At 39.9% G+C, this 25,710-nt stretch overlaps 2 protein-coding genes across 3 annotated transcripts in view; both read left to right on the top strand.

Moving 5' to 3' along the window:
* Positions 1 to 4,791, top strand: part of LOC119724355 — a 30,038-nt gene extending 25,247 nt beyond the window's left edge. Inside the window, exons 49-53 of the mRNA XM_038195374.1 lie at positions 230 to 451; positions 868 to 960; positions 1,334 to 1,665; positions 2,066 to 2,267; positions 2,594 to 4,791. Coding sequence (XP_038051302.1) covers positions 230 to 451; positions 868 to 960; positions 1,334 to 1,665; positions 2,066 to 2,267; positions 2,594 to 2,862 — 1,118 coding nt within the window. The 3' untranslated portion in view covers positions 2,863 to 4,791. The remainder of the gene's footprint in view (positions 1 to 229; positions 452 to 867; positions 961 to 1,333; positions 1,666 to 2,065; positions 2,268 to 2,593) is intronic.
* Positions 4,792 to 5,784: 993 nt separating this feature from the next.
* Positions 5,785 to 25,710, top strand: part of LOC119724354 — a 37,670-nt gene continuing 17,744 nt past the window's right edge. The window contains exons 1-26 of one of the 2 annotated variants that reach the window (XM_038195373.1): positions 5,785 to 6,416; positions 7,134 to 7,217; positions 10,838 to 10,902; positions 11,519 to 11,620; positions 12,205 to 12,342; positions 13,546 to 13,650; positions 14,950 to 15,204; positions 15,403 to 15,559; positions 16,352 to 16,559; positions 16,883 to 17,063; positions 17,546 to 17,836; positions 17,957 to 18,323; positions 18,839 to 18,959; positions 19,287 to 19,457; positions 19,693 to 19,899; positions 20,106 to 20,380; positions 20,854 to 20,998; positions 21,226 to 21,435; positions 21,922 to 21,990; positions 22,155 to 22,236; positions 22,476 to 22,759; positions 22,960 to 23,160; positions 23,698 to 23,836; positions 24,119 to 24,298; positions 24,460 to 24,578; positions 24,731 to 25,021. In XM_038195373.1, coding sequence (XP_038051301.1) covers positions 6,355 to 6,416; positions 7,134 to 7,217; positions 10,838 to 10,902; positions 11,519 to 11,620; positions 12,205 to 12,342; positions 13,546 to 13,650; positions 14,950 to 15,204; positions 15,403 to 15,559; positions 16,352 to 16,559; positions 16,883 to 17,063; positions 17,546 to 17,836; positions 17,957 to 18,323; positions 18,839 to 18,959; positions 19,287 to 19,457; positions 19,693 to 19,899; positions 20,106 to 20,380; positions 20,854 to 20,998; positions 21,226 to 21,435; positions 21,922 to 21,990; positions 22,155 to 22,236; positions 22,476 to 22,759; positions 22,960 to 23,160; positions 23,698 to 23,836; positions 24,119 to 24,298; positions 24,460 to 24,578; positions 24,731 to 25,021 — 4,509 coding nt within the window. In that variant the 5' untranslated portion in view covers positions 5,785 to 6,354. Of the gene's footprint in view, positions 6,417 to 7,133; positions 7,218 to 10,837; positions 10,903 to 11,518; positions 11,621 to 12,204; positions 12,343 to 13,545; positions 13,651 to 14,949; positions 15,205 to 15,402; positions 15,560 to 16,351; positions 16,560 to 16,882; positions 17,064 to 17,545; positions 17,837 to 17,956; positions 18,324 to 18,838; positions 18,960 to 19,286; positions 19,458 to 19,692; positions 19,900 to 20,105; positions 20,381 to 20,853; positions 20,999 to 21,225; positions 21,436 to 21,921; positions 22,073 to 22,154; positions 22,237 to 22,475; positions 22,760 to 22,959; positions 23,161 to 23,697; positions 23,837 to 24,118; positions 24,299 to 24,459; positions 24,579 to 24,730; positions 25,022 to 25,710 lie in introns of both variants that reach the window. The other variant, XM_038195372.1, reaches the window with a different exon arrangement.

Raw genomic sequence — 25,710 nt, 5'->3', positions numbered from 1 at the left:
CATTTTTATAATCTTTTTAGAAATTGACAAAAGGAAACATGCCAAATGGAGATTTTAAAAGTAATTAGGCATACAACTTTTCCTCTGATCCAGTCATTTTTTACTTCTCATGAATGCCATTACAAATTGAAAAACACTGTACAAAGTCTTGTGTGGTTTGGAGTTTCCTCGTTTTTTCTAAATTTCCAGTTGCATGCCTGAAGTAATGTTAACACTACAATTTTGTTAGGAACTACGAGAGGTGGCACCCAGCTTCAAAGCTTCACGTCAGTGGGTTTACAGACAGATGCTATCAACACTGACCTCAACATGGCACATGGCTCCTATGTTCATGTCACTGTGATGGCAAGAAATGCAGCTGACCTCATTGCCATAGCAACCTCTGACCCCATACTGATTGACCTAACGCCACCACTAATTCATTTTGTGATTGACGGTGGCGAGGCTCATGGTATGTAAACTTAAATTTCCCTTCAAGAAATTTAAAGTATACAATTATCTAAGTCCAAAATTACTCATGACAAATTGTGAATATGTCGGTAATGAAAAAAACTTCTGTTTTTGATGGGAAATGAAGCCCATTCAAAAGCAGAAAATTCCAGCCCATATCTGAGTGTGATAAAAACCAGATCCAACACGTGGAAGGCAAATCTTGCTTGACACCACCCTCAAACTCTTTCCAAGTTTCTAACCAATTGAGATCACATCAGGGAACATTGGCAAAAGAAGCAACCTACTGGAAAACGGTAGTTTAAGTGATACACCATGTATTGCTCTGACGTAAGATGATAAATCAATCACTCATTTTGCATCCTGTGGCACCTTTTCAGCACAGGTCTCTGTCTCTTCTTCTTTATCTCTCAACAGATGTTGACTTCAGTGCGGATGATTCTTCTCTGATCTTCAGTTGGTCAGCGTCTGATCCTGAGAGTGGAATTGATCACTGTGAATGGGCAGTTGGTAAGTCCCTCAGTTCTCTTTCTAATGGTCAGCCTGAGGATCTGAACATCAGTTGGTCAGTTTTCTGAGCCTTAGTTGGTCAATCCAAGATTTGGGCACAGTAAATAGTCATGGATTTAGTTGGTGTATGTCAGCTTTTTGCCCTGCATCTGTCCCCAGTTGGTCAGCAATATTACTGACCCTCCGTCAGTCCACCCTTGGATAGCTAACATTTCATCCTGGTCATCTGACTCTTAGCCTTAGAATCCGATCAGCAGTTGGCATGACCTTCACTTGGTCAGCGTTTTGCTTAAAGAGTAGACAGTGAGTTTGGTATCTTTATTCTTTGACCCCCTGCATATTCAGTAAATTTTTAAATTTTTTTTTCCTCAAGGATCAGAGCCTGGATTTGATGACATCCTACCAAGCTCATCGTCTCCTGACGGCACTTCCACTGTCAACACCAGCCTGTCCCAGGCTATGGTTGAAGGTCAGCGACTGTACGTCACTGTCACATGCTACAATCACGCTGAGAAGTCGTCATGGAAATCATCAGATGGCGTTACCATAGAAACCGTGCCTCCTAGTTCCTCATCTGCTGTAGTCAACGTGAAGACACTGTCAGAGACTCGGCATGAAACACGCAACTCGTACCAGTCACAGAGAGACTCCCTCAAAGGATCATGGGATGGATTCATGGATCCATTCGGAATTCAGTCTTACGAGGTAAGTGCATTGTGCAAAATCTTCTCAAAATTTTAAATGTACAGCATTCCAGAGTTCGTCTGTGCAGGTATTTTAAGAGATTGTTTTGATCATGTGTAACATTATTTCCGCTTATTACGCGCTTATGTCATACATTTTGCTGCCTAAGTTGCCAAGAGAGAGAAGTAATCTGTACAAAATGTCTTGCTTAAGGACACAAGCAACTTGCTCATTTGCTCATTTGCTCAACTCAAATTGTGAATTTTTCTAAGCAAAACTGTGAGTGTGCGAGGGATGTTCATGGTGTGTTGGTGTCGTAGACATTGCAGTAATAATAAGGGAGGATGGAAACTGACTCCAATAGATAAGAAGCTGACATTTATAAACTCTTTACTTATGGATTGTTATGTTCCCCTCCCAGTGCCACCTTAGTGGACCCGATGCCTTCACCTCCTGGACACCTTGTGGATCCACATCAGAGACTCACCTGGATTGGTCAGGTCTTAGCCTGGTGGATGATGCAACCTATAGCCTGTCAGTCAGAGCCGTCAATCATGCTGGTTTGACCAGCCAGGCTATCACAAGCAACTTCACCGTGGAGTCTGCAGAGCCTATTTTAGGAGGTATATATCTCAGCAGTGTTGATTGTTTTCTTGCTTAATTTTCTAAATTTGAACAGAATATTCATCTGTTAAGTGTTTTAAGGGCTAAATAGTGATTCTAAATTAAAAAAACCCTTAAACTTTATACCCCTTGATTGCTACCCCTTCTAGTTGCAAACAAGGTCCAACTTGTGAGGTACCATTATTCCCATGTACCACATGCTCATCCCTTCATGGTTCACTCATCCACCCACCCAACTCACGTGAACACCACTTACCTTTTGATTTGTTGGTGTCTCTTACTAACTTGATTCATTCTTCTTGACATTTCTTGATTGATGTAACAGCCTCAAACCTGATCAGATATTTTTGGCGTGGTGAAGGGACGGTTGATCTTGCCTGGGATGGCTTGTTCTCCTCCCCTTCCTCCTCCTTGGTCTATGAGGTATCTCTGGGTACCATCCCAGGAGGTAGTGATACCATGCAGTGGGTGGAGACCATGGAGACTGATATGCGTGTCTCACCGCTGGCTCCCTACACCGACTACCACTTGACGTTGACAGCCATCAATGCGGCCGGCTTGTCACAGACAGTCAATAAGATCATTAGTGTGTAAAAGATTTACAAAGTCAAGATGGAAATGCTGCTTAATTTGTTTGTTTCATTACTGCTTTGAGACAAAATATGATTTTTGTTCCTTTCTTAATGGCATTTACTCATCAATTTATATACATGTTCACAGATTAGTTTGCATGGTTAGGAAGCATTTTTTTCATTTTGTCATTACATTGTGTAAATTGTATTAATTGTAAATTGTTCTCTGAGGCTAACGTTTTAAAGTTCATTTATAAATTCAATACTTTCTCACCATTGGTCTGAAAAAATAAGCATACACATGTATGTATACATCGTAACATACCCTTAGAATTGCAGAATGTTAAGCCGATTGCAAATTACACGAATCTCATTCCTTTTACTATTTTGTATAAATGTCCTCTATTTTTTCTCAGTTTTGTATCACAAACTATTATGTCAACCTTGACCATCTTAGATGATGTTACTTCTAACTGTGCGAAGAGTTGTTAAATGTTTAACTTTAGGGCAGCTGACAGAAATTGTGTCTCTTGAAATGTTCATGCATTCACGTAGTTTGAAGAACGGCTTGATTTATACAATATTTGTTCTTTTACATGCTGTGTAATGCTCATTAAGTTGTTCCAATTATTACCTTTTTATCAATGTCTGTTTTATAACATATTGCTGTACAATGAGAAACAGTTGAGAATTATAGGAACTTTTTCATATTTTATTTTAATCGTTTGTGGCTTGAAAATCTTGTCCACAACTTTGCTGTGTTCTGAATGAGTACTTTGGCTGAGAATCATTCAGAAGCAATAATCATGACATCACTTTTGGTCGGTAACCATTTTTCTTTCTTCAGAAAATTCTTAATGTTGTACTCCATTTGAAAGACATTCGTTCACTGATTCTTATTGTACTTTGTGTACAGGCTCATCATGTTTGAAATGTATGAGTGGACTTTACATGTTGATCAACTGTCATCCACAAATGCACATTTATATTGTAAGCCTTCTACTCTGCACTTTGGATTTCCTGGGTAAAATGATACACCATCCTACACCAGGATATCCAGTGAAGTGTGGACATGAAGATACCGATATTGTAAATGGAAGTTACCAGTTTGTAAAGTATAATGACCTAAAATTTGTCTGATTGACTGTGAGTTTCTGTACTTAATTCTAATTAATATAATCCAGCCCTCCAGGAATTCTCGTCAGCTTTGTAGACAATGGACAATTCCTCCATGTTTTTCATGAAACATTGATGGCAATCTGAAATAATATTTAAATATGTTTTTATAATGTTTACTTTACTGCACAAACTGGTGGGGGGGGTTTGGGTCTAAATATCCATGTTGTATCAAAAGTAACAATTACTATGACGATGAAATGAACTTTTTAGCTCCTAAAAAAGGAAATATTTTCTATCCTTTTATATAACCACATAGTTTTAATTTTGATATCAAAATGTAGGCCTTTATAACAATAATCGTTATCGTAAAGAATAATTCCATTTTTATTTCCATCATTTATTATATCATATAGTTAAATTTTCCTATATGCAGCTGCATGGAAATTCTTAGTTACATGTTGTTAGCCTGGATTCTTCTGGGTTTTTTAATGATAGCACAGCAAGTGAACAAGGTAAAGAATATGCCAACAAAATTTTTGTAGATTTTGGGAATGTTGCACGTCCACCAGGAAACAGATAGTATGGGCTTTATTAATGCCCCTTTGATTTAGGTTTTCAAAACAGAGTGTTCAAGGTCATCATTAATAAGTTTCCAAAATCACAGACCAACAAAACAAGTTAAGAATGAATTACAGCCGTGAAAAAAAAAGATGATTTTTCAGATATTTGAAAGTTTGGTATCTCCTCGTATTTATACCCAGATTTTGTTGGAAATGATTGAAGCGGCGAATGATTTTGTACTTAAATAATAAACTTTGTCTTTGCAAGCATACTTTGTAGATGTTCACGTTGTATTATTGCAGGTGATAGGACCATGGAGCTCCTTTTTTATAGCTCCATGATAGGACAAAGTACATGTACACATAAGTTAAAAAGGAAACCTTTCCCCTTCCATTTGGTGATTTATACAGCCTTGACAGGTATTTATCGTTGTGCCGCATCAGGTGACCTGATGAGCCCCGTTTGTGTTAATGAACGTTTAAATATTTCCCTTCCCAAAGGGAAACTATTGACCGCAATCCTAGGCTACCATGGCTACAAACGAAGGCCAGGTACAATATCCGGGTCAGTTTGCACTGTTATTATTTGACCGGCACTTCACGGGTTGAGCGCAAATTTGCGACAGGTGTGATGCGCAAATATTTGGTTGCAGTACTTGACATAAAAAGACGGTCAACTTCTACTTGTATGGGTTGCATTACATTACAGTCAATTACGCCAAGTTAACTTTGAAATCAGTCGATATTCCAGTGAGAAGTTGCAAGAACTTATAACTAGCCGAAAAAAAGAAACGCAACTTTATGGTAATTCAGGATTACACTGGAGACCGTGTTCTTTTTTTTTCAGCAACATCATACACCGGGCTTCTTTTTGGGAGTCACTGAAGCGTGCCAACAGGAACCAACTACATGTACTGAGGTTTAAGACAGTATTGTGTATCGCAAGCAAGATTATCTTGAAAACTATTATTCGAAGTTGCGTTTCTTCCTTGGCTAGTATATTTATCTTTCCATCTACTCTGCTGAAACAAAATGAGAGAAAATAGTCAATTGAACATGATCACACCTATCTGAAAAATTATCTCTTTGGTTGTAAACATGCAACGATGTAATGCGTATCTTGATCTCGCAAGAAAGTTTCCGGACCTCCGTGTAAACACGGAGGTAGTGTAAACTACCATTGTGAATGAACTTGTAGGCTCACTTTCCAGAGAACACAGTGTGAAGGAAACTGCAGTTATGTAACAGCTTACAATTGTGTCTATATGCTCAGTCAACAAAATCCGGGTCAAATAAGGCCGGACACTCATTCCTGAATATTTCTTCCCTTTGACATGGCAGCAAGGTGACTGAAACTGTGGACGGCCCTGATGCGATCCTAGCCCGGCTTTTATTTAATTGTCTGTGCTTCATGAAAACGTCATTGTTTACTGTCTTAATACTGCACAGACCGCGTGAGCTTTCTGATTATGCGGTAGAATAGGCCTACACATTATAATCCTTGAAAGTGGGATTACTGAAGTTAATAGTTGCATGCGCACAAGAGTCGTTATAGTCACGGTGGTATGTGGAATGTGAGACGAACGTCACCATTTTCCTGCAGATTTGCTGTTTGAGAGAGATGATACTACACTCGACTTCAATAGGCCTGTAAACTGGGGTGAAGTTCAGGCAGAAGATGAAAACGGATTCTCCCAGGGCCACATCGAACTAATAAGTCGCTCTGCCATTAAATGTATGATGCTGCTTTGAACGCCAAGACGACGATCAATTAACATCAAAGTAGCGGGCTGAACGATTTTAATTTACCAGAAAGAATCAGATCGAAAGGCGTCATGTTAAAGCTCGGCTGTCTCCTAATCGTCTTCAAGTTGCTCACTATTTCGCCACGTGCACGGTAAGTAGGATACCCGTTTTCCCGCTATTTTTTTTAAACGTCATGGTATAGGCTATTCTTATGATAATCATATTTAATTCCATACCCAACAGTTGAACTTTTGGAAGTGTTTCCAGTTTCTAAGAAATTCGGTTTTCATAGCACAATCGCCATCTATAATTAGTTTTGAATAAGCAGGGAAGTATGAATTGCTTATCATTGCTCTTAGGCCCATGCTCGTGGGTTCATTCATTGCATTCAAGGTGCCACTTAAACTTTTTAAATAGCGCCATCCTGCAACCAAACCGGATGTCTTCAATCCCAGTCCGAAGGGTGTGTCAATCAATTGACAGTGCCAGGGGGAATACACAGTGGCCAGCAGTTTATGACCAGTTATATAATATATGGGGCAAAGTAAATAAGAGCAGGAAGGTCCTTGAAATGAGAGTTCATGCATGTGCTGAGCGAAAAGTATAGGCCTATTCGAAACCGGGAGCCCTATAGAAAAAAAAAACAAGTTTGGATTACTGAGAGCCTATAGCTCCATGCTTAGAGAAAAGGTACATCCCCATGCAATTCTCAAAGTGAAAGTACATTTTAGAAGAGAGACTGATTTTTTTCCTCCATTTTGTTTGGCATGAGTACCGTAAGTGTTGTCATTTGTTTCTACTTTATGTGCAGGCAAGGGACATATGTTTTCTAAATGGAAACCATTATGCAGCTTTGTTTTTTAAACAGGGCCACAGTTTGTTCGTACAACTGCCCACAGCGCTACACCACAACGTGTGGATTTTTGGGCTTGTCTCGCTGCACCAGATACAGGTAATTCCTTTTACACCATGTTAATTCCTTCCTCCATGGTTTACCACACATCATTATAGTAGCAGTAACAATAACTAGAAAGCACTCAGAGCGCAAACCTCCGCCAAGGCTAAACAATTCCCCGCCATGTTGTCAGTTCACGCAAAAGAAATAGGCCTACTTATAAATGGTGAAGAATCCTAAAAAAAAAAATACAAAAAAAAAATACGGGATCCAGACCCGTACCCAGATCGACCCATATCACTTCCAAAATCGAATCGATTTGTACTTGTTCCAAGGACCAACCCTAACAAATTGTACATGAAAACCGTCAATAACTTTTGGAGTTATCTTGTTAACAGACAAACCAACCAACCCACCAACCAACAAACTAACAAACACCGATGAAAACATAACCTGTCCTTGGCGGAGCATATGCAGGTTCTTATATAGGGCAATAAGATCAAAGCGCTTTACATAATATAGTACGGCCTCACGTACAATGACAGATGTTTAAAACAAATGTAATTGAAATATTGAAATTAATCACCTTTCCTGATTGGTCGATTGCGCGTGACACCTTTAGAAGAAAGAAGAAACTACGCGCCGCGCACCTTTTTTTTTTTTTTTTTTTTAATCCTGAATGGACTAATGGACATTGACTATACCAAATGGAGATCAATGCAAATACATCAGAGGTATGCGTTCGAAATGTCCCTTCCTTACCGTTGAGGGGGTACTTGTACATGGAACTCGCGCGCTGTATAAAGCTGTTTATGCATGAAATGGTAAACAAGTTGAGGAATGTGACTTTGATGTACAGACGGTTTTAACTTTTTGGTGTGGAAAAGACACACCAACCAGCTAGTACTAATACAGGAAACGTATTTATGAATTTTAATGGGCATTCACAGTGTCAGTAACCATGCAAGCTAGATCCGGCGGTAAGTTTATAATACAGGCCACATGTTTCTTGAGATGAAATGTTGAAGTTGAGCTTAATAAGTTATAATTTACGCAGTGGCTATTGTTACGGCAGCCGTAACGCATTTCCCATTTTCTATCGTTACGGTAGTACTGCAACTTTTATAAAAACATGAGAAGAAAATATAAATAAGAAGGAAAAAAGTGAATTTGAACGTTATAAAATTCGGACTTTATTTCCCTTTTAAAAAAAACCCTCCAAAGCCTAAGGTTAGAAAAGGAAAAAAAATTGAGTGCAAAACTGAGATGCGAACCCGCAACCTCGCGGTGCAAAATCCTACCCGCTATCGACTGAGCTGTCGCACTGTTCACCGAAACACGGGAAAACAAATAATTATATACCTGCGTGCGTATCAAAAAAGAATCGTTGAGGGCGCTAAACAACGAATGCCGTAACGATAGCCACTTCGTATAATTTATAGTTATATTGGTCAGTTGGTATACCTTACTTTATGGCATATGCACAGTCCCAAATCATGTGGCCAATTTTAAATGCTTACGGGGAAAGATTCTCATATCTGGCCATCACTAATTTTTCCCATCAGTGACCTAGGCCTGTCACTGTGATGTCAGCTAGTATCAGAAAGTGGTAATCCTTACTTTTAGGACACCTCTATTTTGTACGAGTTCTGTTCAAAACTGACTTTTGCAGATGACTGTCCAGTACCAAAGTGACTTTTGCAGGCTAAAGAAGTCTTTTTTCTTCAGACAAACTCATGTTAGTTATAATTTTGAAAGCACTTTCAAAGAAAATGTGACTTTCCTACCTTTTTTTGCAGTTCGCCATCTTGCTTTTTAAATTTATTTTCTGTTTGTCATCGTCGTCTTTAACCCCTCATAAATCAAAACCCTGCCCTCTTTCTACAAAATTAAACCTGCTGATATTCAAGAGGTGTCATTGCCAAATGTTCAAATGTGTCAATAAATATCAGAATGTCACTTTTGAGTGTCATAGTCAGCTGTTTTGGTGAGTCTTTTAACCTTATATAGGAAAGGGGTCCTAAAAGTAAGGATTACCCAGAAAGTGATCAGGCATATATCCAAAAAAGTAAAATTTAGCAGGGAAAATATTGAAGTATTAGGCCTATTTACTCACTGAGATGGAGAAAACATTTTTAAAAAATTCAGACCAGTCTCATACGGTTTGTGCATAGGGTGACAAGTGATGGCCAGATATGGAAATCTGTCCATTTACGGATGCAGTCTGGTAAATTGGCCACATTTATAGTCTGGTTTCCAGACCAAGAGATGCTGACTAAGCCTATTCCTGATGAATCTTTAGGTCAGGTAGCCGTCAGTACTACTGACGTGACAACAACGGGAGGAATTCTCCTTTTTCCGAAAATGTCCAAAGTTTGCTGAATTCATTTCATCGACAATTGGATAGCGCCCGAGTATTTCCCAAATTACTATAGGTTTATTAACTGCTAATTAATTGCTAATTAAAAACTTTAAAAAATGAGTTGATAATTAATATTCATTGACATTGCTTTCATTTAGAAAACTTGAAATTCAGCAACGATTTTGTGCATCAAGTATACTCGGAATATGTATATGAGGGGCAAACTTTTGGCGATCGTGTTTCTACGGGCCCGGTTCCTATAAGGAAATAAAATCCACTGTTTAAACTATTTAACCTACCAAACTAGTTGGTGACATTAAGAAGATTTTCCAAAACTGGACGTGGTCTCTAACAACAGTGCTATTTTTATTTGGTTGCCTAACTTTGAAGATTCCAGGTCAACATTAGTCAATGTTTTCTTACAGAAATATCAAACTGAATATCATAACTGTATGATTATTATATAGCAAGTGATATTTAATAATTTGATTGGAACATTAAAAGCTACCTAAGTGATAATGCGAATTCGGAAAACGAAGCCGAGCTTTGAAAAAGGGCGTCAATGTTGTCATGTTTATTTTTAGCCACGGAGGCTGCCTGACCTTAATTTAGACGTGAGCGTCAGGAACAATTATCAGGTCTGGGAACCAGACTACATTTAATATGGGGCTAGGGCTTGCTCAGTAACTTGCTTCTGATACTGACAATACTTAGGCCACGCCCCTTGTCTATTCAATTTATTGAAGAGAGATTTCATTATATGTGGAGCGCTGGAACTACGGTACCCTCGGTAAGCGCTGCACCGAATAGGCATACTTTGATGACTGGTACATGATATGCATTTTGTGCATACCCTCGCGAAGACAAAAGGCCCCCCACCCAAAAAAAAACAAGGAGTAAAGAGAATACAAATGGGAAAGACAGTATTGTCAGTAACCCTGGATACATTCATGACATCCCATAAGACCCCTTAAATTGTTTCCAACATGCAGTAATTTTGAAGGGAAAAAAAGTCTGATAAACAACTATCCATTGAAATAAGACTAATAATGAATATTATATAAACTAAATATTCAAGAGAAATTCAATATTCATAGTGACGTATTGCACTATCATTGGCCGGCTTGTGTGTTGTCGATGTCATGTGTAACGTGCTGTTAGACTTCCAGACACTTCAAACACTATGGCCGGGTGCCATAGTGACGAACACGTTTGGAATACGTAATAGCTGAAATCTCAGCTGATCAATAAATTAATTTAAATGAAGTCTTCCCGTTGCAACCTTGCAATTTTATCTATCTTCTATCTTTCTCAGAGACCGAAATTGCTACCAGTGTTGTAGTGGATGGACTGGAAGCACTGATTCCGGTTGCAGCCAAGGTACAAAGATTGATTTATGTTTAACAGTAATTAATACTGTAGATCTGAGGCATAATTTCAGCAGGCTTTTTGCTTACGCATATTAAAGGTAATTTACAACCTTTGCTTTTGCTGTTATTTTCAGAAATGGATGGATTTGGGGGTTAGTATTTTATAGCAAATATTGTTACACTGACCTGTTTAAAGTTTTGTGTCAATACCATAAGGGGATGCTGGAAAAACCAAGAACAAATGCTGTTCTTCCCTGACCCTACTTCAGACAAAATGGAGCAGTTATAGCAATTTATAGGTCAGGGAACTTGACTAGCTAGGCTGCACCCTTTCATGGCTGTGTAACCAATTGCAAACAAAATGTGGACTAACTAAATTTGGTAAATTGGGGGCAGTATTTGAAACAAGTCAGTTTTTTCCGACCATCATTGGAATTAATTTAAAAATTCCTCTTTTCTTGAAAATGACAGCACACTAGGCGACACGATTTCACAGGATGCTTGAGACAATTATTCACCTAAAGTCATATAAATAAGGTATTTCGTAATAATTGGTGTTTTTTTTTAGTTTTCAAGTGTTGTATATTTTAAACCAAATGAGATTTTCTTTTTTGGGGTCTTTGTAGCCATTTGTTTTGGTGTCACTACATGTCCCAATGGAGGATCTTGTACAAATCCAGACTCTTGCACCAATTGCAACCGAGGCTATTACTCTCCAAGATGTGATGGTAAGTCTTGAGAATATGGACTCCCATTTCTTATAACTGGATTTGTTATCTTGGGAAGTTGTTGACATTAGGGTTTTTCGTGGGGTCCACCACATGCCCATCCCTTGTCCAGTCACAAATAAACCACAAGTTCATTCACAAGTAACAATTGTTGTACAAAAACAAAGGAATGCCTTTGTCAAAGCTCATATGAATAGCTAGTGAGTTGAATTGGGACTTTTGAGGATTTGTAGACACACGTAATTGACTTGACTACAAGTAACAACGCTGTTGGAGTTGGACACAACTGGACAAATCAAAGCTGATGACCCTGTTGACCTTGATCTCAGGGGAGGGACTTTTTCCCAAAACAAAATCTGTTGCAGAAATTTCTGACTAATTAAACAAATCATTGAGGAGGGTAGTGGGTTATAGTGGGAAGCGGGGGACAACATAGATTTATGTCCAAATGCAAATATAAATCCTGGTATGTAGGCTGTAAGTCAACTACATTTTTGGTAACTTTTCTTTGAAGGGTCAAAAACTTATTAAATTTTAGAAGTGTCTTTTCAATCTGGATGATTTGTACAATTTCTTTTTGACAGCGTGTTCACCCATTGCCAACTGTCTTGAAGTGTTCTGCAGCTCATCTTCAGATCAGAAATGTGATCGGTGTGATGGTGAATTCGGCCCTACTAGTGGAAATGCCTTTCAGAAATCTGGTGACCAGAGACAATGCATCAGTAAGTTTTTGTCCTCCAATAATAATCCCCCAAAATACTAGTCAACGTATAATGCCCGCAACAAACTTGTGAACTAAGATTTGGTGTCCAAATCATTGCAGTAAGGATTCCAATGTTCTAGGTTTTTCCGAAAGAACATAGTTTGCTCTTTATTTTGAGTTATAAATTTTGCAAGTCTGGCACCGATCGCATAATTTGGTTGGGTTGGGTCACATACGCTTCTTTTCTTTGCCTCTCAATGCAAACATCAGTGAAATCTGGTACTAAGATTTGAGTGCCAAGAGTAATTTATTGAAGGCCATCATGTGGTTAAAGTTTACTAATACGTGCCAGATACACCTTCCCTGTTATCAGACCTATGCAGTTATTTATTCAGTTTTTCCTCCCAAAATGGAATCCCTAAACCCTAACCCCCTAAAGGCTCATCGGGGGGGGGGGGGGGGGGGGGGGGGGGGGTCATAAGGACCAAATACCACAGAATACTACATGTGTTTTGCACACTTGTATGGAAAGAAATGCATACTACAGGTAACTACTCACTTAGGGGCGGTTAGGGTTAAGCCATGCCCCATGATGTTGGACCAATCACAGTGGTGATCAAAATGTCTGACCTGCGTGAATGCATGTATGACGTGTGTAACTGACAAAAATCACTGCCTGCAGATTGCCTCACTGCTCTCCCTTACTGTTCTATACAGCACTCACAAGATTTTATTTTTTGGGTAATCCAAAGATAAGCTAAACAAGACCTGATGGTTATTCAAGTTCACTTTTCATCCTTGGACGCATCCCCCTCCGATCCTACCCAGCCTGACTGTTTTAATGGCAATTCCAGATGTCTTTACTATAAAACCACATCCAGGAATTAGCCAGCTGTTGCCTTGGCCTGTGTAGTTTTCCGTTTCCTGCTTATGTTTTATTATATTTCCATGTCATTTTACCTTGCAGAAAAAAACCCACTGAATTGAATTGACCAGGAAAGGTTACTGCTTTTCAAAGACGTCCTGGGTCATCACACTTCTACAGAATTTCCTGGGTGATTGTAGATTCTGTGGAGGACGCTGTTTGATTCTGTTTATAAATATCTGATATATCTGTAGGGTGATGCTAAAGAAATGGTTGTTAAAACCTGGGCTAGAGTGGGATTATGAACCATAACTCTATCTGTTCCTCACCCCATGTCCTTTTTTCTCCATATTTTAGAGCAATGTTCATGGCGGAGTGACAGCACTGCATGCTACCCAGGATCCTGCTCAAATTTCCTGTGTGCTTGCAGCCCAGGATTCTCAGGAACTGACTGCAGAACAAGTGAGCGGAATCGTTAGACAACAAAAACAAAATTGAATGTGCAGCAAGATGATGCCCTCTACACCAAGACAAAACTTTTCCCCATAGTTTTTTAATTTCACACTCCCATGCCTAACTCTAGAGATGAACCATAACAGTTAGTCCTTATCGACCTGTGTTTCAACATTTTGATGTGTATTTGTAAGTCCCATCTTCATTGGGAAATAGTAATCAAAGGATCTAGACAATAGAATTTTCAGTGTCTATAAAAATCATTTTCTAAAACATTGAAATAAAATGTAAGTTTTAATAGTTATGCATAGCTGCCAACTGTTACGAATTTTTCGTAATTATTACGAATTGTTTGTTAAATTACGAAAATACGATATGCCACTAAAACATTACGAATTTCCCATTTTCTACCTAACGGAAAAAAAAATACTTGTATAGTATCGTTTTTGACCGAAAACTTCTGGCGAAATGTCGCGATAATGGATGGACTGGTGACAAGTCTAATAAGAATGCAGTCAAGCACCTGATAGACATCAATGCAGTGTGCGCAGTGGAGTACTTGAGGACCAGACTAAATCTATTTTTCAATGGTGTGTCATTTGTGTGCTGCATCTCGTGGATGTGTGGTTGTGTGTACTGTATGCGAGTTGTGAGTACTTTTCAGTGACGATCGTGAGCACATTTGGTCGCTTTTTGCTGGGATGAGTCTATCAGTGCGAGATTTTAATCATGGAATTTAATAAGATTATGGTTGGAATAATTGGTAATAGAGTTTGAGTTTGTCACAACGTCCAGAAAAGATAAATCAGCATGCGTTTGCAAGGTATGTTGATGGGATATTTCTATTGCATACGGTGGCCCTAAATCAACGTGTGTAAAAACGTTGATACGAACTCGAAACTCCACATCGATAGCATGCATCTCAAAAAAAATATGCGCACATGTTATTATTGTTATTATTTATTTGACTTCAACAAACAAATACAGACATTGAAACAAAATTAATTTTTTTTAATTATTTTTTTAAATTATCTTTTTGCCTACAGTACATTATTATTCACAACAAGAAGGGTATGCACATGTATGTGTACATGTAAACCATGTATCTGTACTCGATGTTGATAAAGCTTTTGATAAAACGAGCAGTTGAAAATGACCGCGCGGGTTGATTACTAATTGGGATTTTGAAAAGTTGGCAGCTATGGTTATGTAATGGAAACTCGTTTGACACCTGTCTTTGTCAAAAGTTCCCAACTTGGACAAAAACTTGATTGCTTTACATTAAATGGATTGCATTTTCCTGTGTAGTGAGTGAAGTACCAGTGATATCAGAGCATCGTGTCACCCTGATTGAGGGGACGACAACTGTGGAATCCCCCACGGTCCAGGGAAGTACGGCCACTGTTTATACCAACCTAAGAAACCCTCGCAACCTCAGAATCAATTGGATTAGCTCTTACCGGCCATCTACCACGCTCCCAAACCCTTCAGCAGGTGGACATCCTTACATTGAAAGTGTGGGCATTGGTCTCATCAGTGCACAGGTCTCTGCTTATGCCAGACGTGAGTTTACCCTTTACTTTGCCATTACCGATTACTGTGTACATTTTGTAGTGGTTCATTCCACAATTCAAGTGGAAAGAAGAAGATTTTCAGTTCAATTTGACCGCAGTAAGATCTCAACAACATCATTATAACTGTTGGACATTATTTCAACATCACAATGGGATTTGATTATATTTTTCTCTTTGCGTGCACTAGGTGTCGGCACTGGGACAAATGTTTATGAATCGGGTTCACAGGAGTGCACAACATCAACAACTGGAAATTCTTTCAATGCAGACAGTCCTGCTACAGATCTGGTATCCTGTGAATTCACATTCAATGTCAATGCCTACACACCACAAACAGGAGATGTGTAAGTCTGAGACCATTTCATCCACAAGTTCGAAATCTAGCTATTTGTATGGTGGGAGGATTGGTTGTTAACAAAGAAATGCTCATTGTCTTGACAGAGCTGTGAAGCTGTGAACAGATGGTTTGTTAGCACAGAATGTATATATCCCCTTATCGGTGACAAAGACAAAGTTTGATGGAACCTGAAATGCAATCAAATTAATCATGCACACTGTGCATCAGATACGTCTGAACCAGGACAGGCACGAATGGTGACTAGAGTTGCACCTTCTTTTGTTAACGTACAAATGGCCATATGTTGTATTGGGTGCAGTGGCAGATCATATCGTCACCGACACCACAAACTGAACACTCAGTTACACGTGAGTGTCCAGCACGCGCGCGTACTTTACAGAACCACGTTATTTTCGTTTTTCACGACTGTACCGACCTTAATTTCACCAGTGAAATTGTTCGTAATTAAACTTTTGTGTAAGCCCACAAGAATATGGATGGATTAAATTCGTGTCATACCTTTCAAAGCATGTTTCTCCGAATGGTATTTTCGCAACATGCTTGTGCTTCAGTTCTTGCAAAACCAAAATCATTATACTTCAGTGTACGAAGTGCGTGCCCGCAACTAGGTGTCAGTTCGTGAAACGGAAATTATTGATTACGTGTTTTTCACAAACTGACTCCAAACAGAGGGTGCGTGTCAGATCGTGAAAACCTTGACGATATGTACCCTAAGACTTCTCCTCTGGAATGGCTGAATTAGAATTCACTGTCTTGCATCTTGTGTGTTGTATTGCAGACTGAGGTCTGATGTGGAGTCTTTCAACGGTGGAGTCTTGAAACTCTACAACCGAGACTTCTATAATCTGGTTGTCCCACGATACTACACTGGCAGGTCAACCTCCAACCATGCAACCATCACCTTTGACTTTGATGAGCCTTATCACTGTGTGAATGCTGGATGTAGAAACTCAATGCTACATGCAGGCAATGATGTGACTACACAGGTCAGTCCATGCAGTCTTTGGTAACTGTGCCCAATTTAGAGATGTCGAAGGAAAAATGTTTTGTCCTTTACTGTCTGAGGAACAAAAGCTTGTATTAAAAATACAAGCTTACAAGTTGTATCCAAAATACAACTTGTATAAAAATAACAATCTTGAGCTATTTTAAGTTTTCATTGTCTTCTTAGATAATTTGTCCCCAATATTTTTTTTTCAAAAGCTTTCATACAGTATTGAGCATGGTTAGAAAATTATTTCTGCAACTGGTCTAGAGCCCTGAATCAAACTTTCGTGATGATTCCGTAAATTTGGCAATTTGTCTCCAGGCAAGGATTACCATCACATGGCAAAGCTGGGATGACAGTCTCTCTGGCATCAAAGAATACGATCTGCAAGTGCGACAGCTGTCAGGTAGCCATGGCAATGAGATGACAGAAATCTTTGACAGTCCAGCTGTTTATAGTGGAGTGACCAGCTCTGGTCACGCTGTCACTTTGCCCCATGTTGGTAGGTTTGCTTTGCCTCTGTACCTGATTTATGATTTGTTTTGTGCAATACTATCTTTATTCACCCTCTGAACTCGGTGTAGAATGTTGAATGATTTGAGAAAGTTTTGGCACACACTTTAATTAAATGTAGCCTTGTTAAATTATTTTTTAGAATGACTAGGATGATCTCTGTGAGTCACAAGTCTCAAAATGTATGGCTGTAGGTTCTGAGTTCTCACAGATAAAGAGTATGAACTGTTCCTAGAATTACTTGTCATTTAGAGATTGATTAAAATTTTGCAAGACAAGAATTACTCAATATCAAATTTAGATAAAAACAAAGCTAGTAGAGGACAATCGTTGATTGGAAAGGTGCATAAAACCAAAAGAACAGTTATTGGAATGCCTTATTAGGATGTGCTTTGAGGAGGGTATTTTAAAAATTATGTTGAATCTTAAATTTCTTGTAAATTCCCTGTTATTCTTTTCCATCTCCTGCAGGTGTGTACTCCATTATTCTCTCTGTCATTGACAATGCTGGCAACGCCAAACTCAGCAGACGTTTTGTGTTCTTTGACGACGATCCAAACGACGTCACTATTCAGAATGATAACCCTATGAGGATCCTGTCAGCATCTTCAAGAAGCAACTATGTCTGGCAGACCAATCTAAACTCGGGAGGGACGACATCCGTGGAGATACAGTGGACAAACAGATTTATCAATTTGTATTATGTCAACCAAGGATTGTTAAAACCCATCGGGTCTTACATCGGCGGTAACATTGAGAGCAGTAAGTGTGTTGTTCAGGCAGAATTAATAGTTTAAAAATCAAATACATCTTGCTGCCAATATCGGAACTCTGTGTAATTAAACAATATCTTATTGCATGCATGATGACTTTTTTCCCTAGATTATGACCAGAACTTTGGGCAGCGTGGCCGTGCAGCCATCTCTAATACCCAAGGCATAACAGAATTCCGGGTCTTACACGACATCGACCACAGCGGTGGCAGGACTACCATCACAGTTAGCAATGACAACTCAAACAACTGGAGTAATGAAGGCACAAACACACAAGAGACCTATGACCTGACCCTAGTGGACGGTGATTCCATTCGGTTCTGGGTGGAGGCTAGGGACCTAACTGGGCACTTTGTGAGGGACAGTGTGTTGGTTCATGCTGATTCCTCCCCGCCTGTGATTGAAGACTTCTGGCTAGTACGGGACGGGGAGGTGAATCTAGCTGTTCATAGTTCAGCCGATCTGCATGAGATGAGGTGAGAATTCTTCTCTGTAATAATCAGTAGTGGTGTGCTGCAAACGTCGGTTTGATGACATTAGTTAAAACAGGGTGGACCACGTGAAGGTTGTGATTCATCATATGAGTTCTGGTTGATCTTTCACATTTTTCATTTAATCAACCTTTGCTTTCTCATTGTACAAGTTGTCTTTGAAAGACGGTGATCTTCTTCAACCTTGTTCGTCCTTTTTGAGATCGCAAATTAAAAAGAATTTGGAAATCACAATTTAAAATATAGTGAATGAGGATTACAGTGTTCAACTTGTGTGCCGTGGTACATAAGTTCATAGCCTTATTCAGTCAAATATTTTTCCACAAATCTCTTTCAAATCATAGATCTTAATTGAAATACAAAGTAACTAATGTAAAGTTGAAAATTCATTTGAATATTTAATCAAGTTTAAAAGTACCATGTTATTAGTCTGCTTGCAACTGTGTTCTTGATAAATCTAAGGTTATTTTTTATTATTCAACATTGTCTTTCTGTCACAGTGTTGAGTTCAGGACCTTTGACATTCACAGCGGTGTAAGGACCATTCATTGGCGACTCTGGGATCCTGTGACGGAGACAGAATATGGCAGCCAGACCATTCCAGCCAGGCAAATCAATCCAGTGAGGCAACCATTGTCATAATATGCAACCTTGAGCGCTCTAATCTCCTGCTTAAAAGTCTTCTGTAACCCTTGCAAAATAAAGTGTCTTAAAGATTGGAGACTCATTTTTTGAGCATCCAATAAATATCACATAAAGGTTGTGGCTTATTGTTATCCAGCTGATATAATATTATTGGTTTGGCATATATGTAAAGGGTATAGGACAATTATGTTGTTCCCTATTATTTACTTATAACCCTCTTGATGTTTTTGTCCATGACATGCCCTTGTGTCACACTTGCCAGCTTTGATAAGCACAGCCTGTTTTATATTTTTGTTTTGACAGGACACTGAAGACTGCGATCCAGTCAGCTGTATGTGTGTCCCAGTCGGTGATTGTTACGCTGTTGACTACGGGTTTAATCCAACTTTCCACATCGGCGCCCATGACACTGATTACTTCATCACATTAACGGTTACCAACCATGCAAGACTTATTACTACCAAAACAATCAGGGTATGTGTGCAGCATGGTTCAATTCCGCAAGCAATTTTTAAAAGAAAAACTTAGTCGAAAACCAAAATTAGAAATTATTACTGAGGTGGCACAGAATCACCTGCAGTATGCCTGTACTTTGGGTTTTTTAATTACATGCATTTTTTCAAATGAAGAAGTGTGTAATTTGTGCGCAAGTGTGCTGACTGCCAGAATTTGAATCTTTATCATCTACAACCTCTACATCCAACCACAGATAACCGTAGATACGTCAGGCCCTCAAGTAGGTGTGGTGAATGATGGGATACGCGGGTCTAATGAGGTAGACTTTCAGGAGGGCAATGACCTCTCAGCTCATTGGGAGGGGTTCTTTGACAAGGAGAGCGGGGTCAAATTCTACCAGTATCTCTTTGATGATTCCTGCTGGATGGATGAGACGTCAATCGGAAGGGTAAAAGATGAGGTGAGTTGCAAGTGGATCTCGCTTTTGTTTTCCTTTTTTCTTTTTGATAAAGCCATTTACCGTAAATCATTGGTTTTCTTGTGAAGCTTCAAGAAAATGTGGAAATCAAACCAAATTTCAGAAGTGAATACTTGGCACTAGGGACAGATCTCCTAATGGACAGTAGACCCTAATCCCCACCATTTTTTACATCGTCCATTCTTTAGATGACAAGAACCACTTCTACGCATGCGAGTTGGACAGCCCCCTCGCCTGGCCAGTACTATGTCACCGTCATTGCTTACAACCGAGCTCTGGAACCCTCAGAGGCTGTCTGTTCCGACGGTGTCGTGATCGATACCAGCCCACCAGAGTTGACCCAGATTGCTATCAGCTATGCTCGGATGTGGCCTGGTCTGGCCAAGGATGCTGAGGGTCGGGTGTGGTTCATCAACGAGCATCGCAGGAAGATGGAACTGATGGATGCATCCAGTGACTGCAGGTAGGGACATTACTGAGACTCAGATGTCGAGCCGAGCATTCCGATAAAACGGATGCTGCATATGGACCCCCTGCAGGAACAGAAGATGCTGCTTAGCTTCATGGAGTACTGAAGTGAATACGTCACGTGCACAAAATGTGCGTGAAAGACATTGGCGCGTGATTTAGCCCGTGAACCAACACGCGTGCATACTCCACTCATTTGCACTACACTTTCTGGTTCTAAATGACGCCACACTTCGGTACTCCATTGTGTGAAACATGCTGCATAGTGTGCATTGCTTCACACATATTGGTATTTCCCACAGTATGCACAACTTATTTCATTCACAATGTTAATGAACAACTGACAAACACGTAGTGGCAATGGTGTTCACATGCCTCTGTGCACCCAATTACTGTCGGATCTTTGGGCTTAAATTACCAATGGAACTTTGTATACTTACGTGCGCTATTTACTTCTCTTGCCCTCAGTGCTAAGGCTGGTCTGGTAGATGATTTGTCTGTTTATCCTGAGATGTCTGACATCAACGAAACCTCAGCAATCCTCCAAGGAGACCTAGACTGCCTCTGGATCTCAGCCGTCCAGCAGAAGTTCTACCTTCCTACCGACAAACACGTACGTTTTACAGATATGCTTGATTGAGCTTAACACATAGTCAAAATTGACTTGGTTTAGTGGGCTGGACTATAGTTGGATTGGGATATTCTGGTATGGTTCAACTGGGTTGGTACAAGGATTGAAGCTAGACTAGGTTAAGGTAGTTAGGCTTGGGTCAGCTGGGATGTTTTAAGTCAACCTGCAAACCTTAAGATACCTGACTGGTTGTATTTTGTGTCTGACAGTTGACTATCTCCTGGACCGCAGAGGATACAGAGAGTTCAATCTACGATTACGAGGTCGGATACAGCTCAAGCCTCGTCATCGACTTCTTCACCTCCGTGTCGACATCGGGTCATGATCACTTCATGTTGCACCATCCTCACTTCAGCCATGGATCCGTGTTACATGTGACTGTGTTGGCCATCAACAAAGCTCAGATATCTACGTCCAAGGTGTGTAAAATAATATACATACATCATAATTGCCAAGAAACAATTGATGAGATTTCCATTCACATCCCATGATTGAGACATCCTGGTCAGTTTTATTCCATGTGAGACTCGGGAACTTATCTCATTCTTTTAAATTGACCTGGTGTGTAGAACTGGGATTGTGCTGTGAATTTATGACATAATTTTGGATGTTGTCTTTATTTAAGACGGTGCCTTTTTGTAATAGGAATGAAGACTTAGCGTTGACTCTTACACATGTTTGATGGATCTGATCCTTGACATTAATGGAATTGACCTGATAATTGCGGGAAGACTGATGCCGCCAATGCCACAGATGACATTGAACTACGATGTGACTCTCGGTATTGGTTAAATGTTCTCCATAATATTAAGTTATCACCTTGCTGATGATGCCACCCCTTTGAATGTTTTACCTTGCAACATTTGGGAACTTTTAATCTTTGGAAACATTTGATATCTCTGCAGGTAATTGGTCCAATTATAGTAGATACCACCCCACCCATGTTTGTTGGGCGTGTCTCTGTCCATGTGGAGGATGAGTACTTGATTGCTGAATGGGGAGATAGTGGCTTCATTGATGATGAGGATACCAGCCTGAGATACCAAGTTGCCATCGGTGAGTCAAATGTAGATAGTGTTGGTTATTGGTCCAAAGTGCCCTGCCCATGTTAGTTGGGCGTGTCTCTGTCCATGTGGAGGATGAGTACTTGATTGCTGAATGGGGAGATAGTGGTTTCATTGATGATGAGGATACCAGCCTGAGATACCAAGTTGCCATCGGTGTGTCAACAAAATGAACTGTTGACATGTTAGTTTGTTTATGTTTGCAAGTTTCACTTATATTACCTGCCTAATAATTCAAGAAATATTGATACTGTCTCTGCCAAAGCATTGTTTTCACTGTTGACTTGTAGTAAAATAACTATTCATGCAGCGTTTTTGCAATGATGCTCTTTCTAACTTCACAATAATAAGAGTTCTCCTCAAGATTTGGTCAAAATTTTCCTGCCTTATTCCAGGGAGCACCCCAGGCGGCACAGAAACTCTCCCTTTCCAGGAAGAGAAGGACTACAAAATTGGTCCTTGTTCATCCCAAACCTCCTGTGCTGCATTCTCATTGGCTGACCTAGACTGGCATCTCCATGGTGATCATGAATATTACGTGTCAATCAGAGCACAGAATGGCGCTGGGTTAGCTACGGTGGGGACGTCATCGGTTTATAGACACATCGTGCAGTTACCATCTCTGGGTGTTGTATTGGATGTCGCACCCCCTGGGGAAGAGGTGGACGTGGACTTTGGGGTAATGTATCCTGAAATCAATCCTACTGCATCTTTTCTATAACTTATTGTTGATTCCCATACATTTCTTAGAAGCTAAGAAATGTGTCACAAGTCTGTAACAGGTCAAGTCACATGTAAAGAGAAACAATGAGGATGGTATTATTGTCTCCTGTCTTTTTAGTCAAAGGGATTATAGTTGCTAACTTTCCACCATAACAGGTAGCCAAGGATATTGATGTACAGATGAACACCACAAGCATCTCAGCTCGTTGGTTTGGTTTTGAGCATCCTCATCTTGATATCAACTATGAGATTGCCGTCGGATCAGAAGGAGGTCCTACTGATGTCAGTGATGGTTTCATCAATGTCGGCAATGTAACCTTCTATCGACTGCATGGACTGGATCTCATGCCACTCATGGTAAATAGCAGCACGTTTGAAACTTGTAGTGTACATGCTTGTATGCTTCTTGGAAACACAGCACACACCAATTGACTGATGATTGTACTCTCTGGATGCACTCCAAACAGGTTCCCTTTTAGAGCAGACCATTCTGAGATTGTATGCATGTATGCACTCACTTGAGACACAAGCCTTTCCACAAGGCAAAGAGGAGAGCGTGCATTCTTGAAGAAACTTGCCCATATTTCCACGTTGGCAGAAGACATCATCACTGTACTCTAAAATGTCTTTTGAATGGGGGCAAACTTTCTTGACATATTTTACTCAATTTCTGAAGACAATTTTGGGTGATTTCTTCCTCTTAAAGAATTGTCAACCCTTCTGAAGTTTCTCTTATATGACATTGGGATGTCACCTTTTTAAATTGTCTTCGTAGGTCCACAAGCCCCCTTCCCCATGCGCAAAGACCCTCCCCTCCAAATAAGATAGGTCTTCCTTGGTCTTTTCTCAAGATAATTTAATTCAATTCTTTTTTGCATAATGCTTTCTCAACAGACATATTTTGTGACTGTCCGAGCCAACTCAGAAGCTGGTAGTGTCACTGTCACCTCAGATGGTGTCAAAGTCATTCAGGAGGGTCAGGCACTGGAGGGAGCTGTGATCAGAGATGGACTGGGATGCAGTCAAGATGCTAGTAAGACCTTTACTTTGTTTTATTTCTTATCTACTTCATTCTTCATTCATTCTAAAATGAAAATGTTTTTTGTTATCTAACAATTAGTCGATATTTAAGCTTGAATGTTGGTCCCTGTAGAACCGTCTATCTCCTCTGTACCCTCTTTTCAGTTTCTGGCATCCTTCTTGCAGTGTCCTTACCATCAGGATCTCTCATCACTCAGAAATCTCAGCTCAGACCATCCCTCTAGATCCCTCCCTACTCTCTCTTCATTCACAGTTTCTTGCCTCCTTCTTACAGTGTCCGTATCATCAGGATTATCTCATCACTCATCTGTTGCTGATCAACCCTGCCAGGATGACATCACCTACCAATCCTCTACCTCAGACATCTCAGCTCGTTGGACTATCCCTGAGATGCTGCAGCCTTTTGTTACGAGCGTTCTCTGGGCAGTTGAACAGGAGATCGAAGTCAATTTGGGTAAACTCATAAAACTTGTCTCATGCTACATTTTAGTTCATGTGTCATAAGTCTGGGGTTTTGACATCTTTAAAATCCCACACTGTCAAAAGTGTCTTTTTACCTTATTTAATTTTTTGTAAACATTAGTTTTCTAAAGGTTATTTTTTTGTATTACACAGATGATGAGACCACTACAATGGAGTGGATTACATTACTTGATGATCAAGATCTTGGCATGGCATTCCAACATGTTCAGGCTGGTTCAGGGTTGCACAGTGGAGCTCATTACAGATCCAAGGTAGCAGAAACTTCTCCAGTTACGGAAAAATAAAATTCTTGTCCGTACAGTTCAAATCTGACTCTAGTCTGTTTTTCGTTTCAACAAAAAAATTCATTCCAAGATAATCTTCTCAGTTTTCCATGTGGTTTGTATGTATTTTTATTTGTTAGGTTCAGTTTTGCCATGTTGGCGTCTGCTTCCAACCCATCGTCAGTGATGGATTCTGGGTATTATCACAACCTCCCGAGGTCGGTCAGGTCACAGTCGGCAACATTGAGACCACGCAAGGCAGGACAGAGATCAGCGTGGTCTTCCAGCCTTTTGCGCATGATTATGTCCGTCATGACAACCAACAAGTACTGATGGATTTCTATGAGTGGAGCATTGCTGAGGATGGTAGCGATGGAGCACTGCTCAGTCCCTGGATGAGAATCCAGGATTTGGTGCCAAGCGGAGATGTAGTGAGTTTATTATTCAGATCGAAGCAAGTAAATTACAACTCGATGGATGGGGGAGACAAAGGAAGACTAATCTCAAATGTTGATGTTGCAAGAAGAGTCTATTTATGAATACGACTTTAGGGGTACCTTTTGAGGTGCTTTGTTTCAGAAAAGACAGTGTTTTAATCTTAAAAAAACCCCAGATCTTCTCCCAAAAGAACAGTTGTTCAATTCTGTTAAACTGGTTTGGTGCTACTAACCCTAACCGCCCTGATGAATCCTTCAAAATCCTCTTTGCCAAAGTGGAACAATTTGGAGGATTGAGGTCACATGGCAAAGTGCGTTACTGATTTCGTAGAATGCACTTTGTCAAGGTCTTGGGCCGGACCTTGTGTTGTTTTTGCTCAACCATGCATAAATATAGGCCTGGATTATGCTTGAAATCCTCTGTACTGCTCCAGGATGTCACTGGCCAAGCCTCAACACATTGACAGTCACTGCCGCAGGATTTTGCAAGATTCAGGCAGTGGTCATCCCTCAACGGACCATTTTCAAGAAATAATGGAGGAATTTGCAGGATTGAGGCTTTATGCTATTTTTCCATGAGGCCAATTGGAGGATTTTGCAGGATTGAAGCTACACCCTAGCAAAAAGGCCTAGGGAGTTGGGGTTAAGTAATTACTGCTAGTCCTCACAAAATTTGCTGATCA

Source organism: Patiria miniata, unplaced genomic scaffold, assembly GCF_015706575.1.
Source record: "Patiria miniata isolate m_02_andy unplaced genomic scaffold, ASM1570657v1 HiC_scaffold_18, whole genome shotgun sequence".
Taxonomy (NCBI): Eukaryota; Metazoa; Echinodermata; class Asteroidea; order Valvatida; family Asterinidae; genus Patiria; species Patiria miniata.
Note: the sequence above shows the minus strand (reverse complement) of the source record. Positions and strands in the feature narration are given on the sequence as shown.